Below are 18,717 nucleotides of genomic sequence, written 5' to 3'. Positions count from 1 at the left end.
GGATTTAATGAGAAATAATGCATTGCTAGAGAAATGTGAACTAGAAATAGGAAAATGAGTTACATTTTATGACTCTACAAACAAAATTCCTTATAATCAGAGAATTCTACCAACATGTATGGGATTCACTCATTCATTCAACAGTATTTACTGAGTACATACTATTTTTGCCCAAATGCCAAATTTATACTTTCAAAAAAAATCCTTCAATTACTGTGTAAGGAAAGGAAAGGTTAAAGTGACTTATGGTCATTATGCTAGATTATACATTTGCAGAAGGAAAGGAACAATACTCAAACTGAAGAAATGCAAATTTTGCCAGTAAACGTTTGGCTCTCCATCCCTCTCTTGGCTGTTATAGCAGTTTGTGGTTAGCTCAAGGGTATTCTGATCAATTTGAGTATAGATTTAGAAATTTAGGGTTGAGCAGCACTTCACCTATAATCCCTCCTCTTGCACATCTAAGAGATGTAAAACCTCAAGATCCATTTTGGAACTATTTTTTAGGCCTTGGACAGAGTCTGACAGGATCTGGATCACTACCAGCCTGGTCTTCAGTGCACAAAGAGTGAGTCAGCAGTGTTCCTCAAGATGCTTGTCCTGCTACTGTTTCTCTGGAGGTGAGAATCAGGTCTTACCATCCATGACATCCTGTTAATTTGTTGTCACAAATGCTGCTGCCTCATCTACATCATGATTTGTATTTTAGCATAAATACAAATATACAGTAGCAGAAAAACTAATAAACTGTCTCTATAAAATACAATTGCCAGTTGCAAGTGGAATAACATGTACTTTTGTATTTATTGAGCTATGGTCTTATGTACTGGGGACAGGAAATGTACTTACGTGTTGTTAAAAAAAAATATCATGCACATTGTCAGTTCCGTAGATATAATAAATGCTGAGCAAATTTATACAAAAAAAAATTACAATTGCCAACTTGACTACAGTCACCTACATCACTTTATCACAGCAAAGAAAAATATAAAAGAAAAAGTCAATGAATATTGAAATTCAACTGTCTAGAATAAGGCTTTTGAGTTTTATTTAAAGAGATGCAAAAATCTCCATCCTACCTTATAAGCAGTTATAACAAAATAAGTTGTCAAGCTTCTCTTTTCCTACAGTAAATATCATTTGTAATAAAAATTAAATTGATTCTCTAATTTCATTGTAAAATGTCTATCTGCAAACTTGTTTAATAAACAATATAACCTGCAGATATATCAAAAGTTTTCTTTTGTTCAACATTTTTACCACTAGTTTGCATAAAGAACTTTAAAAAAATATCTGTGTGGACAGAAATAATGGGTCCAAATTATCATAAATATAAATATTACATTTACATTTATCAAAAAAATCAAGTGTTAAAGATGGGGCAAATAAATATTTATATGAAACTAAAAAAGGTAAATACAGTGGACCCTTGAACAACACAGGTTTGAACTGTGTGGGTCCACTTAAACGTGGAGTTTTCACTAAGTATGTACTGCAGTACTACACATTCTATGGTTGGCTGAATGTCCAGATGTGGAACCACAGATGCGGAGGGCCAACTGTAAAGTTATATGTGAATTTTCAATTGCGCGGAAGGTCAGCACCCCAATACCTGAGTTGTTCAAGGGTCAACTGTATAAGCCAGTGCCACTAAAAAAGTGAACGTGATTTCTCGTCAATGCAGTTTTTGGTCGTATTATTATATTTATGTCTAAATTAAGCAAGATAAGAGTTCAGGTCAAAGAAAACCTTTTTTAAGCACTTAGTAAATGCTGGGGACTGTACTACTTACAGGGTTACTAAAATTAACAAAAGACAGTACTGCCTTCAAGGAGTTTCCACTCTATTGGTCCCATATTGGTTTTATCTGTCAGCCCATATAAAGAGTAGTGGGTCCCTTCCCTTAGTAACATACTTTGAAAAGTTCAAAAGTAAACCACAGAGAACTCAAAGCAAGGAATAAGGGTCCAGAAATCAAGACTCAAAATGAATGACACGGAACTACAAAAGCATGCCCTGAAGTGGCCAGTATATGAGAGGAAAAAGGAGCTAAGACTGTTATATAGAAGCGGGCAGAACTAGCACTGTGCTGCTCCAGAAGATAAAGAAAGATCAACAGGTCAAGGCAGGCAACGTATGGAAGTGTTTCCTAACCATCAGAGTTTGCAAAGACACCAGCTGCCTTATGCACTTGAATAATCAAGCAGAGTGTGGATGATTACATAGTCAAGAATACTGCACATTTGATTTGTTTTTATATTAAAGCCAAAAACTACCGAAAAGGTCCCTTACATATTAATTAATATATTTTATTACCACAAAAGAAATGAAAATTTAATATCACTGAGCTTTCATTAAATTTCCTAACTTCAAAAGCCAAGTATAATACATTCACAGTGGAATCTGTAATTAGAAATTACTCTTAGGATCTAAAAGAAAAGTGATTTTACATTCCAAAAAGACTGCACAAATTACACTCATTTAAAAAAATAATAACAGATCAATTTGATCACTAGGAGTAACAATTTCAAAATGGACACAGAAATTGTAAAATGAGTGCCCTTTAAATGTACAAGTTTTAATTCTGATAAGGAATTTTATCCTATTAGTCAGATAACTGTGAACGTTAAAAATACAGCTTTGGGTTCTAGAAAACTATAAGAAAGGGTTATGATATGTGGCGCTATTTGTACAGCATTTGGTCATTTTAACTTAAAAGCTAAAAATGGTAATGATCAGAAAAGTGTTCATAATTCATAATTTCTCCCTCTTGTCAAAAAATAATTAACATTTTGACTACTCTTTTAGAAAACTATATAGCCCAATGGCTGACAATAATATAAATAAATAAATAAATAATTTCAGGAGGGGGGGAAGGAGGGGTTGAAATCAAGCTGTATTCTATCTACTCCAGTTGTGTATATCAAACATCACAAACAAAAATTACAGTGTTAAATAAGCTAGTCATTTCCCTATAGAAACTGTGAGAAAGAATACAGCCTGGAATTCCAGACTTAATTTAAAACTGCAACATGAAGAATAGCAACCCACCATTCATTATGGACAATTTGAACAGTGAAAACTAAATGGAACTAAAATCACCACTTTTAACATGGCTTTTCTGACCATATCCATAATTAAAACATCTACATAAACATATATGCAATCAAAATGTCACTTCACACGAAGATAAAAATCTAACCACAGCATTCAATTTCTCACATGTGCAAAGTTCGTAAAATACTCTTGAGAAGATATTTCTTGAAAAAGATGAAAATCTCAGATTAAAATTTGTGGTGGTGTAGACAGAAAAAAGAACACTGTAGTAGAAGCGTTCTAGTTCCAGCTCTACCACTAATCTCTTTTGTGACTTTAGGCAAATCACTTAGTCTTCTGTGCCTCGATTTCCTCATCTGTAAAACAGACACACTCCATCCATATATTAGGGGTTGGCAACGAGAATCAAATGTGAAAACTCTTCAAAGAATACTGTACTATAAAGTTCATGTCAGGTTACTACTACCGTCATCACTGACATTATCATCTATCAATCTTCTAGATTTACAACAAATGAAGCTAACAATGAAAAGGCACATGTGAGCCAAAGAAAAAGCAGGTAAAACAGAAGAAGGCACCCTCCTACAAGGCACGCGGGACTTACGTCCTGCATTTGGGCGTTGAAGACTGCACAAGATGACAACTGAAAAGACTGAATCATGACCTGAGCAACGCCCTGTGGATCAGAATACAACGCACTTCCCAGGTAAGAATAGAGCTGAATGACTTTTTGTAAATGGAAAGAATAATTATACAAACGCAGAGTTTCCTGAGGCCTGGAACAAGTCACTTAACAAAGGGGTCTCTTTCTCATCTGTAAAATGAAGGATTTGAACTAGATCAGTGGTTTCCAAACTCTAGTTTGCTGCCATTGTTTTTTAAACCAGTTGAACTCTCTTTTTAAAAAACTCACCAAAACAGTCTCAGTTTATACAACAGATGAAAAGTGGTCCTGCTCTGGAAGCAGGGGCCCAGAGCCCTACTGTCCTCACTTTTTGAAGGATTCTTGAGATGCTTCTTCCAAACTCAAGAGCTCCTGAGAGTACAGTTTGAAAACCACTGGACTAGATGATCAAATACATTCTAGTTCCATGACCATATGGCTATTATTCATAAAGTCTTTAAAAAGTTTAAAATATTAGACTCAAGTTATCATGTGTTAACACCTTCATCAAAAGTGGTAGCTAAATAGAAATACTTTTGAAATTTGTTAGATTACTAAATTCTTCATTAAATTTACAGATAGTAATTTACTATTTCTTTCAGCTTTAGTTGGAAAATACAGGCTAGCCCCTCAAATTATATGAAAAATCACCAACAAAGTTTTATTAAAGCATTGGATCACTTACCATTCAACACTAAATTCTCAATTTCAACTCTAGAGTCTGACATTTTACCTTTTGGAATTAAAAATTTTACATTCCTTTACAAGGCAAAAATCAAATTGTTATCTTCTGGTTTGAAATCCAAATTACCCAAAAATCGATGTGTGGCAAGGACTTCCTCTTCACCTATTAATAAGACATGGCCAACAACCACTGGGCCAAGCCAATAAGAGTTTAGATTAGGCACAGAAAGGGTAGCTTGAATACAAGAAGCAGCATGATGCAGTGGTTCAGTGTATGAAACATGGAGCCAAACTTGCCTAGATGAGAATTCTGGCTCTACCACTAACCAAATGTGTGAACGTGGGAGAGTCATTCAACCTCCTGTGCTTTAGTTCCCTCACCTGTAGAATGGGGGTAATATGAGTAACTACCTCCTGTGTTGTGAGGTTAAATGAGTTCATATAGGTAAAGCATTTAGAACAGTATGTGCCATATAGTAAATGCTGTGTTTGCTATTATCACCTTAACTACAGGTATACCTTGGAGATACTGTAGGTTCGGCTCTAGACCACCGCAATAAAGCAAGTCACACGAATTTTTTGGTTTCCCAAATATATAAGCTATGTTTATGCTATAGTCTGTTAAAGTGTGCAATAGCATTATGTCTAAAAAAACAACATACATACCTTAATTAAAAAGTAGTTTATTGCTAAAAAATGCTAACCATCACCTGAGCCTTCAGCAAGTCGTAGTAGTAACATCAAAGATCACAGATCATCATAACAAATATAATAATGAAAAAGTTTGAAATATTGTGAGTATTACCAAAATGTGACACAGAGGCACGAAGTGAGCACAGCTGCTGGAAAAATGGTGCTGACAGATTTGCCCAATGCAGGGCTGCATGAACCTTCAATTTGTAAAAAACACAGTACTGCAAAAGCGCAATAAAGTGAAGAGCAATAAAACGAGGTGTGCTTGTAGTAATTCCCATACCAGGCCAAGACAAAATTTTTCATTGGCTCACAGGAAGAAAAAAAAACAACTAAATTTATTCAAATAGGCTAGTTTTATTAAAATTTTAAATTCTGAGATAGTTTCCTTATTTTTCATGGTGTTAAAATAATCTCTCTTTTGAAATGATGGTGACAAATAAATGGCAGTTTCAAATAACCTTCCTTGACAAAAACAAAAAAATTTTTAATGGCAACCCATTTGTCATGCCCCCCAAAGGTTTTTGTTGCTTCTATGTTTCTTTTCATGAATCTATAAAATTCAAAAGTCTGGGAACCACTTTTTAAATTACATAAAACCCACATTAAAAAGATAATTTAAAGCAACAAATAAATAATCCATGTCTCTTCTTCCTTTCATTAACATCTGTAACTACAAACTGAGCTCACTTCTCTCTTTGCCTCCCAACTGAGTGCAAGCTTAATTAAAAGAAAGGTGATCCCAAGTATAAAAGACCTCATACTCATGTGATACTTCTAGAAAAATCTGTTGAAAATACCAATTTATCCATTTTGTAGAGAATTCACCCATCAATTGGCTCAGCCTTATCATAACCTAGAATCAGGTTTATATAGGTAAAAATTGTCTATTTTTGTAACTGCTGGATTCTGAATCAAAAAGAAAAACAACATACTTAATATTTAAAATCTGGTTTTAAGTTGCTTATATTGTTGAGTTTAACAGTAATAAGTGTTTGATCTACCATTTAACATTACCATTTACCAGGCTTGCAGGATCTCAGTTCTCCTGACCAGGGAAGGAACCCAAGCCACAGCAGTGAAAGCCCGGAATCCTAACCACCAGGCCATAAGGGGACTCCCGAATTAATGGCCTTTTAAATATGCATTCCTTTTGTATGCACAAAGCTTATATACTCACCCTCTATATTTTTCTGCCCTAAAAATCTTCTATCAACCATTGACATTACCACTTAAATATAAGTTTCCATCATGATTAAAATAAGAATAGACTGGATTATACATTAACATACATGTTTATTTCATCTGGAGTCAGCTTTCCAAACATTTCACTTAATGTCATGTTAGCAACTTAAATGTCACCATTAGTGTGAATTTAGTACTACATAAAGAATGCCCTGGGAACCTTTGTATGAGGAGACGTCAACATCATATAATAAGTACAGAATTTACCCTTTCAACCATGGTTTACTGAGCTGTGAGAATATTGCCACTTTCTGTTTTTAGTAGCATTAAGCTGCTGCTGTTACCTGAGCATGCTGGCTTTGTGCAAGCTCCTCTTTCCTGCGTTTCATGAGCTCTTTTCTCAGCTCTTTGGGTGCTTTCTCCACTTCATTTATAACCTACAGTGTATAAGCATGCAGGAGGTGGGGAAAAACACTTTCTCCACAGCAAGCATTTACGTGAGCAGACAAGCTACAAGTCAAATAAAGCTGTTAAAGAGCTCCTTTCAACATGCATTAGCATAGTTGTTAGTTTGGTGAAAAAGAATGAAAGGATAGAACATGCTTAATCTCAGTGCAGAAAGAGACATTACACCATATAAGGAAAATTAGTTGCTTAATTATCCCTACATGTCATTCTCTCTTTAGATCCAAAGACAATCAGAAAGAATTACTTGCAACGCTAACGCTGAACTAAAGGTGATAAACTCAACTGACCTTGAAAGATCATAAAATTATAAACATATCTACTGACATTGTTTGAAATATTGGATATAAGGAAAACAAATGCCTCTCATTTATAAAACTGCAAAATTTCATAATTGGCTTGATAAAACCAATGAAATAATTCTAAATGAAATCCACTTAATGAGATCAAAAGAAAAACAAAAGGGAAAGTAAGCATTAGAATACACAAAGGAGAGACAAATGGACACTAAATTTTCTCTTTTCATAATAAACTATTTTATATATGGTGCGATAAAAATGAACACATCTGATGATTTTGGGATTCGATTAGAAAAACATTCTCCTTTGCTGATAATTTAAGCCAAAATCAATTGTCAGCTTTAAAATCAGTAATATAACCCCTCATAAAATAAGTTTATATGCTATGATTTATTATACCAAATAAAGTATATTATAAAATGAAGTGTATTTTAGAGCTCCTTCTTTCAATCATTTCAAAACCCTAGATAGGTATTCCACCTAACAATAGATCTGTAATCCAACTATGAAAAACGATCACGTGTTTATAAGTAGAAGCACCAAAAGCAACCAGATTCCAAATCACCACACGCCATTGATGGTCTGTGAAAGAGACTGATTTTGATTTAACATAGTGTATTTAAAATTTCCCATCAGTAATCTCTCATGAAACCAAATCACCATGAAAAAGAAGAGACTCCCCAAATGCAAGAAGTTTAGCGATAAGGAAAAAAATATAGAATAGAATTATTTAAAATATGCATATCACTATCTCAAACATGTTCTCTGGCTAAACCTCTCCTAGCCCAAAACAGTAACAATAACTAGAAACTTTTAGATATCTATAATTAAATCATATACTTACCTACAAAATTTTAAAAATTTAACCTGATATTAAAAAATAACCTCTTAAAACTACTCACGGTTTCAAGAAAATTAACATTTAGTTAATACAGTAAAGTCATACATCATGGTATATAGAGCAATTCTATATAAAATATAATAAACAGTAATAAAACAGTAATTTTTAGAAATGGTAGCCACATCAAAAGGCTATATACCATTTCATTCATCTTTACCTAAAGAAATCATAGAATGCACTGTATTTATTAACATTTGATTCTATCCTTTTTAAAGCAGATCCTCAAGTTCAGCAAAATGATGTTCCATTATCTGCATAATTTCATTGTTAAAATCAATGAATCTGAGTACCTGGGACATGCAACAAAAGTGAAAATGTATTCACTAGTTTGGTTGATATTAGTGTGTTCCAAAACTAATAAAACTGATCATAATATTGTCCCGGGGTCTTTCATATCATGAAAAGATAAATTCTCCTCTTATACTAAAGGAACAGAATAAATTATAAAATTATCTCTCAAAACTGATAATATGTAAAAGCTCTCTTAGTGTTATTTTAATTGGGGAAGAAAAACACACACTAATACAATATGTTAATCCTCTTTCTGAAACAATGACAATTTTTCATAGTAGATAATACCACAAATAGATTCTATGACAGTATGGAACAATTTCAGGAAAAATGAAAAAATTCATTATAATCAAATGACTTTACAGATATTTTCCACCTGTGATTGTTCAAAGTATCTCACAATTTGATAAACTTAAAGATATTATTTCAAATTTCAGGTTACTCAGCTTTTGTTTTGACACAAAGTCCAAGAAAGGTAATCAAGCTAATCAAGAGAAAAAAAAATTTCTAAGCATGAATTAAATATTGCAAATAAATATTAAGATGAATTATTATTGCCACCTGCAAACAGAACATAGTATGTTTTCTTGAAAAAGAACATTACTATGTCAGGCCTTAAATGTTGCATTAAAAAAGGAGGAGTGATAGGTTGAAAGGAAAATGGATTAGACTCAATTTGAAGACTTGGTTCAAGGGTTACCTGGACATTTAATAATAGTTTGTGAACTTGAACAGGCCATTAAAACCTCTTCTACTCCAGTTTCTTGGCAGTAAAATGAGATAACATCTGACCTTACTACTACCCTACCTAACTGCTGGGAAGACCGAAAAAAAAAATGAATGAGTGCCATTTAACTACAAAGTATTATATTAATTCCTTAGACAGTCTTAAGTGTACATTAAAAACAGTAGTTACACTTACCTCCTTCTTTCGGTTCTTTAGCATATTCTGAAATTTGGACAACTCTTTCTCTTGTTCACCTTTAATGCGTTTGGCTTCATCTCGTAAGCGATTTGTGTGTTCTTGTTCTAGACGTTCAATAGTCTGTTTCTGCTGTTTTTCTAGATTCTCAATCTCTTGGTCATATTGTCGTTTCTTGCTCTGTAAAATGATGTAGCTCAAGATCATTTAACTTTAACATTAACGCTCATATTAATTCATTATACTGAAGATGTTTACTAAGAGCACATAACTGGCATTTAAATTGAGTGACATAATACGTACCCTTCGCAATACTGAACAAGATCAAATGCACTAAAATATGTTTTAAAAATTTTTCAAAAAGATGTGCATTTCGTTTTTTTCTAATATGGAAAACACTTTTTTCTATTGTACAAGTGTAGAATGTTCAAAAATTTTAGACAATCTAGAAGAATATCCAGTTGCTACAAAATACTAAAGTAAGAAAATTTTCAGTATTTATCCTATAAAATTTTTGATAAATCAAAGGTCTCATTTGAAGTCTATTTTAAAAACGTACCATTACTTGTCATTTACAAATTTACTCTTCCTCATTAAGATTCTTAAACATCATATTTCACTGAAACAAACCTTTTAGAATTATAAATCTACTCTCTCAACAAAAGATTTCTGCTTATATAATACTTGAGTAACATTGCAATTTTAGACACAGGTAGAGTTAAGTATTTGTAAAGGGTGTTTTCTTTTAAAAAAAATTAAAAAGCAAAATATTTTGGAAAATATGGGGGGGAGAAACAGTTTTTATAAGGTCCTGAAAAAACAGAATATAAGTACTGTAAAAATACTCAAAGAGAACAAAAGTTCATTATTTTCTTCGGAATTCTCAGTTATGATACAACATATGTAATCAGCGATGCCAAGCACAAAACAATCCTTACTACTTAAAATTATAAAAACGTAAGTACTATAATCAACCATGAATCCTATAACATTTCAAACGATCTTTTTTCTAACCTACATTAAGCTATATGTTCAACATAAGTTACTGAAATTTTATATCACATTAATAATTCCTTTTCCAACTATGGACACAAAGTAAAAATTTAAAGACTCGGTGACAATTACCCTTTACAAGTCAGCACTAACTTCTCTAGCAGCTGTGAAAAGGGATGTGGAAGCTTAACTGTAGTAGCCAGAGAAGTAAGTGTATTTTGAAAAATTCCCCAGGAAGTTCTAATACTCAGCCAAGTTTGAAGACAACTGCTCTAGACTGGTTTAAATCTTGGATTCTAATTCTGAGGGGTCAAATTGTAACAATAAAAAGTTATACAGCAATAGGCACACCTAAGAACTTTGCAAACCATCTACTAGCTTCATGATTCCAGGTTTTCATGACAGATTTAATCAGAGAAAAATGAAAACACCCACCACACTGTAAGTCAGGCAAAAGGAGAAGAGAAGAGAAGAGAAGAGAAGAGAAGAGAAGAGAAGAGAAGAGAAGAGAAAAGAGAAGAGGAGAAGAAAAAAGAAAGCATCTAAAACACCAAAGAGATAAAGGTGAGAAATACATCACAAAGCCAGAGAAATCTAGTAATCAGAGAACAAGTTCTAAAACCTGCCAGTGGTGGGGTTTTTTCTAAGCCTTAAATTTCTTTATTAACAAAAAGGTATAAAATTCCAAGACTTTACCATCATCTCCTGCTCAAAACGCCGGAAAATTTGCTCTCGCTGTTGTTGCAGTTTGCCATTGAGCTGTTGTTGGGCTCTTTGCTCTTCTTTTTGAAGAAATCTTAATTCCCGAAGTTCCTGACGTCTGATAAAATTTAATGGCAATGATAGAGGAAGACAGCAAAAGTTACACCTTTGAAGTAATGCTTTAAAAGAAAAAAACTTTAAAAGTAACATTTATTTTCAAATGGAAAAGTAATACAAGAATCCAAAATTAGCCAAGACTTTACTCTTGTTTCTCTATTCTTCAGACTCTGCAGAGACTTGAGAAGTCACAAAACCAGTTTAAATCATGTTGTTATCTCTACTCACCTAAGAAACCTCAATTCTTCAGTTTTGGAATCACTATCTGTAACTATCTTTGATGTTGTTACACTCACTTCCACACCATCAACAACAAATTTGCGTGTTTTCTTCAATGTTTTCTTTTGTCTTCTTGTTTCCTGAGTGAGATTTTATTTTAGTTAGGCTTTATATGGGGAATACTAGAGAGAGAAAACATTTTCTTCTTAAAAAAACAAAAACAAGAAACTGAACAGCTATGAAGACTATGAAGACTACACACATAAAGTATGAATAGAAAGCAGTAAGACTCAACTTTGAAACCAATTATATCATCTCACACCTCATCTGACTTTCACATGATTTTACAGATAAAATCAAATTTTTTTCAAGTGAAATTATGCATTTTGATGATGTGCATGTAGAATTTTTATGATACCACATCATAATTAGGCACCAGTGGTAACAAGCAATTCACAAAAAAGAGTAATTAGTACAACTTTCACATGTTAACCATTCTTTCCTCTTTTTATCTTGTAGGTTCTCAGATACCTCTGCTTTTCTGTTTTAGAAGCACTTACAAAGCAATTAAAAATGAATTCCTGGGGCTCATCCCTTAGAGAATCTAAATCAACAGGTCTGAGGGTGGCTGAGAATTTCATTTTGAAAGGCTCCCAGATAACTTTTAAACACTGCCAGGACTGGGATTCAAAATCCATTTCATCAACAACAATAGTATCACCAGCCCTCTTCCATCTCAGGGCCAGAGATGGATGAGTGATTTTAGAGTTACTAGAAAGACAGCACCTCTACTGCACTCCCAAAATACCAGATCTCCCTGTTAGCTATTCCCCAAAATTCTTTATCAAGACCAAACTCTTCATTCCTCAGTTGGTTATCCAAATGCTTTTTAAAAGCAAAGAGAAATAACAGAAGTATAACACTGCTACAAATACATCTTGGTAAACATGTAAGTATTCAGAACAGATAATTACTTAGTTTTGATAGGTGGAAAAGGTTAGAAAGCAGAGGGAGCAAAAGGGGAATGTGAAAATACTACATTCAAAATGCATTAGAATTTTTAAGTTGATCTTTGGCACTTTCCAATCACCTTTCTTCAGCCTCTTACTGTTGTACTCTCTAGGCTTCCAGTATTCTCACACTGCTCTCCCTAAGCCCTGGACTACGGCCACCCTAACCAGACTTCCTCTAAAACCTAAAGTGGGCATGCTCCAAAAATAAATCTACCCCCCTGTAACCTCCAAATTTTCCATTTCTTCAGTTCCTACTAAAGTATCCACAACTAATATCACCTTAATTCTCACAGAAGTATCTGCATTTTTTGGAAAGGCTAACTATTAAGTCAGTGAATGGACTTCAGATTAATGGAATTTCAGCAGGGAAACAACCTGAAAACTGAAGACCATCTAGGCAATACATGTAATAGTTTGGGGCAGATACGCAGGCTGATCAGTCATGCCCTGGCGTCCTATCCCTAAGGTCAATTTTCTTCAGTTCTTTCTGCTTTTCTGCATCCTGTCAATCCAGAGTCTCACCTGTATCAGAAATCCATGGGATCTTTTGCTATAAATACTGATTCTCTGGCCCCACTCCATACTTCTACACAGCTCCCCCTAGTAACTCAGATTGGAGAATTATGCTTAACAGCTCCAAGTGTTCAAGGTTTAGTGTTTGGCTTTGTTCCCACAATGATTCTCACGGCAGTAGTGACTGCTATGACTGAGGAGGTAAGAGTGGTCACCTCACGCGCCAGTGGTAACAAGGGCTGTTTATACCCTAAACATTCTTAAAAAGAGATCATTCTTTCAAGTCCTCAATTCTTTCATATACTGCTGATTCTTGCTACAATTATACCTAGGTATGTACAAAAGGAAAACCCAAATTCCAGTAAGCAACTGTATTATACTATTGATATCAAGTTGGCAAAAATAGGTAGGTACTACCAAAAAATTTAAAGATTACATCCAGAATCTCTTTAGTGTTTTTTTTTAATTGATTGCCCTCATAGGCCTTAAGAATTTTATAGGGTTAATACTACACTGATTTAGTGTTGTTCTGTTTTCAAGACATCAGTTTCACACAAACTCTCAACTGCCAAAATAACAAAGAAAAACCCAAACAAGGACCCGTGTACACTTACTTGTAAAGATATTGATCCATTGTCTTTAGTTTTGCTTAGGAAGCTAGAGATGGATAAATTCAAGTCAATGCTGCTATTATCAGCAGTGGAACCAGTGCCTGAATCAGTATCATTTTCCTTTTGATTCTCAGATTCTGGTAACATGGTTTCAGTTTTTGATAAAGCACCTATTTCTCCTTTATTTTCTGCATCTTCGGGGTTGATATTAATACTGGGTATTAGAACAGGCTGAGGTTCACCAGGCTGTGAAGTGGCAGGAACTTGAGGTTCTGTTTTAATTGGCACTTCGCATGGAATATCTTTCTGTTCTGTGTCCATCTGAGCAGTGGCTTCATGAGCATCCCGAGTTTCACTTTCTAAAGCCTTTTGGTCACTATCAGTCACCGCACTTCTGACCTCCATTCCTTCAGTGCTGCTTGATTCAGTAATCTCAACTTCATTTGTCCCGAGCGCCTCATTGGCCTCCACTATGTTCTCTGAACTGCTGATTAATTGTTCCTCACCTTCACCTTCTACAGATTTTTGATCTATCTCATTAGTTTCAACTATTTCTTTAATAGAAGCTTCCTCAGCACCACCAGCCTCAGGACCCTCTGTGGACTTGATCACTAATTTCTGGCCTACTTCACCCACTTCTTTCCCATCATTACTCTGAGCATCCTCAGCACTGTTTTCAGTTGCCTTCTGAGCAACGTCTTCTGCCTCATTTGTTCCTATCACTTTGCTTGTATCACTGATCATATCTTTTTCAGTTTTGTCATCTCTTCCCAATTTCTCGAGGGCGTCTTCCTTTGTAAACTCAACTTCACTTTCAATTGCCTGAATATCTGACTCTTTTTCTCCAGTCTCTTGAGAAACTAAATCCATTGTCTGAATAGTAGTGTCTTCAATTTCTTCAGATTTTATAAACTTATTTTCAAATATCTGTTGCTTTTCTCGATCCCCTTCTTCCTCAGGTTTCAGATTCTGTTCAATATTTGTTTCTGAAGTTATCATTATGTCATTTTCTTTTCCTTCATTGACTGAATTAATGTCCACTGTTTCATGGTCTTCTGTGTCAGGTAGATTTTCAAGCTTGGGTCTCTTCTCCTCTCTCCCATTTTCCTCGATTATTGTTGCTCTATTATGAAGTTCAGCCATAGCTTCTAAATGAGTATCATTAACATGTTCATTAATGCCTACCACAGTATTTTCAGGTTCATCAGTGGCGGGTTTTTCAGTAAGAATTTTACCATTAAATTTATCTTCAGAAGTATTACGTTCTGTTTTTTCTGAGACAGATTCCAAAATACAAGCATTTTGTGAAAGCTTATCTTCTTCAGAGCTGGCAATACTAAGGTCAGAGGAGGCACGCTTACTTGCAGGTATTGGCTAAAAAAGATTTTATACAGTTTTAGTGTTAAAACATAATTTCAAGATGGTAACCGAAACAACGTTTCATATATAAAAATGATTTAATTCATATATATAATGATTTAATATCTTTATTCAGTAAAATTTGATGAAATTATAAAAATAACGTAAAGAATTGACAAATCTTCACATAATAAATATGACAAAAATGGGTAGCAAGGAGCAAACTTGAAAACAAGGAGCAAACTTAATAAATCTTCACCTCTAAAATTAAAGGTTTTTGTAATGCTACCCGTCAATTAATTCTTAGACACAGCTGCAATCATACCTCAAAACTCAACTCTAAAAATTACCTAAATGAAATTTTCTTTCTAAATACTGACCAGAGAATTTTCTGTTTCTTCATCATCATCCTCCTCTTTGCCATCTTCAACTTCTTCTGTTACTTCAGCCTTTGCCTCTGCAATCAATTCTCGAATTGGTTTGTTGGAATCAACAGTCACAAAGGGATGCTGTTTGATCATTAAAAAGAGCATACTCAGTAACAACTGAAATGCTTGTGAAGTAAATTTCAAATATATAAAACACATTGTTATGTGGCAAAAATATAAACATATAAGTAGGAAAAATACAAACAACTTCAGATGATATTACATCTGGGAAAAGAAGGAGGGGGAGGGAATTGAGCAGGAGTAGGGGCTGCCTGCAACTGTATCTGTACCTTTTTTTAAGAATCTGAAAGAAATACGTCAAAAATGATAACATATTACATCTGGGTAGTAGGTATATGTACTTTTCTGCATGTCTGAAAATTTCATAACCTAAAATCTAAATTAAAATTTAAAGCAAGTTTCAAGTACATTACTAGTTTTAGAAAGTAACAATATGTTTACAATATGTTTAATTGTTAGAAAGTAACAATATGTATAAAGCCTCAGTAAAAGAATTACAAAAAGCTTTAAAGTTCTGTTAAAAGTATCTACCTCCTACACTGTTGGTGGGACTGTAAATTGGTACAGCCACTAGGGAGAACAGTATGCAGGTTCCTTAAAAAACAAAAATAGAGCTACCATATGACCCAGCAATCCCACTCCTAGGCACGTATCTGGAGAAAACCGTAATTTGAAAGGATGCATTCTCCCCGATGTTCACTGCAGCACTATTTACAATAGCCAGCACATGGAAGCAACCTAAGTGTCCATTGACAGAGGAATGGATAAAGAAGATGTGGTACATATATACAATGGAATATTACTCAGCCATAAAAAGGAATGAAATAGTGCCATTTGCAGAGACACGGATGGACCTAGAGATTGTCATACAGAGTGAAGTAAGTCAGAAAAACAAATATCGTATAATATCACTTATATGTGGAATCTAGAAAAATGGTACAGATGAACAAAGTCACAGATGTGGAGAACAAACTTATGGTTACCGACGGGGGGGGAAGGCGGGGTAGGACGAACTGGGAGACTGGGATTGACATATATACACTACTATGCATAAAATAGATAACTAATGAGAACCTACTGTTTAGCACGGAAACTCTACTCAATGATCTGTGGTGACCTAAATGGGAAGGAAATCTAAAAAAGAGGGGATATGTGTATACGTATACCTGATTCACTTGTACAGCAGAAACTAATACAACATTGTAAAGACTATACTCCAATAAAAATTAATAAAAAGTGTCTATAAACATCTGTTTTTTGACATAGTTCTAACATTCTTAAGAGTAGGAAGATATTTTATTCACCTCTGTACACTCAGCACTTGGTGTTTGTCACAGATTAAGGCCTTCAAATGGGGGGGTAGTGAAATAATAAGAGAAAGTGTGTTCCAAGGATATACTTGTTGTACAGAGAAAGGCAATTTTTCCCGCTTCTCCCCCCAGATAAATAGATCAATCTAAAAAACTATAATGGAGGAGTTGTACTCAACCTAACAGTAACTGCCTCAAGACTTGTCATTCTATTTCTCTACCTATACTATTATTTGACAAAATTTTATTTCAAATATTACAAACAAGTCCTGCTATAAAACAAAATTATCCAATCACTTTAACACCATTTTTTAAAAGTTAGCAATATTTACTGAACATTTACCCTCACTGTAAGGGACATTAAAAAAAAATTAATTAGCTCATGGCCCCTGCCACCAAGGTGCTTGTTTTCTACTAACTGGAGAGACAAAAATGTAAGTAACTGACAAAGTGGAAATAACTAAACAAAATGAAAAAAACACAATTAAACTGAATCAAAAAAGCATACGAGAAATTTAAAAGCTAAATAAATGCCCTTTAGTAAAAGCAGCAAATGTTTGTAAAGCAAATGTTAACTACTACAATGAATCTTGAGTGAGTTTGCACAGGGAAACTCAAGTGGGAAGAGGGCACACTGAAGGAATCTGAAACTGTATTCCTCTTAAAGAGATGTTACAACAATTATATGGTTTGCCATTGTCATACTACTCTTATCTTACCTGCAGTAGCTGAGATGTAGTCCACCTGGAATCCACATTCTTTTCCAAGCATTTCTTTAGAAAGTCCTTAAAATTTGAAGACCTTCAAAATAAAATTTTAATAATGACATTCTATTTTTCTTATTAAAATCAAAACTGAGAAATTATGGTTAAGTTCCATTATGTATGTAATAGTATTAATTCAACATAAGAAAACTAGTTATGAGAATATTAGTATTTCATAAGTCATTTATCTACAAATACAAGTTACATATATGTAAATAGGTTCATAGTTTAAGTCATTGAGATACAGCCATATATCCATAAGTATGCTAAAAATCACAAAAATTCTTCCATTATATTAAACTCCACAAATACAGATCAATCACATATATGCCTCACTTTCTCAAAGTACAGAAAATATCTCTTTCATGTAGAACTCAAATCACTGGTATTTTTTAATTTATGGGGAAAGTTAGTTACAGGAGTTTATATGGTCCTTAAGTCTTGAAAATACACCAAAAATCAGTTTTCTACTTCATACAATCTTTGCACCATGTACCTAAATTTAAATACCTTTGGAAAGTTGGAAGAATAAAGCATCAAGTTTTGCTTCTTAAAAAATATTGTTTAGGAATACTTTACCATTTTGATGGCTGTGCTAATGTAGGGGGCTCAGATTTTGCTATTTTTAGCAGCACTCGCATTGGATTTAATTCATGATGAGGTGGTTCTATCTCAGCCATTTCTATTAAAGTGATACCCAGGGACCAAACATCAGCTTTGTAGTCATAGGGTCTGTCCTTAGATGTTTCACACATGACTACCTCAGGAGCCATCCTATGAAGACAGAGAACTGAAAATTAAGATGTTTAACTTAAGAGCAGTGATCACAAACCACATGAAAGATAGACAGTATAATTGATTATGTGGACAAAATTAATGAGTAATAATAACTGTTGACATAACTAACGCTGCAAATCCATAAAACTGAATACATACCAATAGGGTGTGCCGATAAAGGAATCTCTCCTTTGAATTGTCCTTGTATTTTTAGCTGATACTCCAAAATCCGCTTGAAATAATCATACAAAAGTATTAATGATAGTTTTTAAACAAAGAACGCTATATTATTCAACATAAGGGAAAAGCATATCAAGTCTTTAATAAGGCCACTGTTATTAAAGGGTAAGCAAAATAGAAAGAGAAATAACTCTCTATCATCCTAATTTTGACCACCCTCTTTCTACCATACCCCCACCCCCCAAAAAGAAACTGCCAAAGAAAAGATTCCATCATTAATACACTTGATACCACCATCCTTACACATCTTCAGATCACAAATTCTCCAGAATTGAAAAAAAAAAAAATAGTAACTTTAAAATAGATTAGTCTATCCACTTCACCAAAATAAATGCCAACTAGTGCTATATGTTACAATTAAATTAAGGGACATTTTTTCTATAGTGTGAAAAACAGAAATTATACCAAAGCAGCCTTTATGACAGCATATGTCTTGCTAACTTCCGCATAAAATTATATCACAAAGAAACAAATTAGGAACGATGCTTT

General features: G+C 33.9%; 1 protein-coding gene across 2 annotated transcripts in view; it reads right to left on the bottom strand.

Moving 5' to 3' along the window:
• SLK (STE20 like kinase) overlaps positions 1-18,717 on the bottom strand; it is a 54,463-nt gene that overhangs the window by 11,150 nt on the left and 24,596 nt on the right. The window contains exons 5-13 of one of the 2 annotated variants that reach the window (XM_068548508.1): positions 18,148-18,220; positions 17,791-17,985; positions 17,167-17,248; positions 15,069-15,197; positions 13,333-14,703; positions 11,202-11,332; positions 10,851-10,974; positions 9,162-9,341; positions 6,628-6,720 (exon numbers count right to left, since the gene is read on the bottom strand). In XM_068548508.1, coding sequence (XP_068404609.1) covers positions 6,628-6,720; positions 9,162-9,341; positions 10,851-10,974; positions 11,202-11,332; positions 13,333-14,703; positions 15,069-15,197; positions 17,167-17,248; positions 17,791-17,985; positions 18,148-18,220 — 2,378 coding nt within the window. The remainder of the gene's footprint in view (positions 1-6,627; positions 6,721-9,161; positions 9,342-10,850; positions 10,975-11,201; positions 11,333-13,332; positions 14,704-15,068; positions 15,198-17,166; positions 17,249-17,790; positions 17,986-18,147; positions 18,221-18,717) is intronic. The other variant, XM_068548509.1, reaches the window with a different exon arrangement.

Source organism: Eschrichtius robustus, chromosome 7, assembly GCF_028021215.1.
Source record: "Eschrichtius robustus isolate mEscRob2 chromosome 7, mEscRob2.pri, whole genome shotgun sequence".
Taxonomy (NCBI): domain Eukaryota; kingdom Metazoa; phylum Chordata; class Mammalia; order Artiodactyla; family Eschrichtiidae; genus Eschrichtius; species Eschrichtius robustus.
Note: the sequence above shows the minus strand (reverse complement) of the source record. Positions and strands in the feature narration are given on the sequence as shown.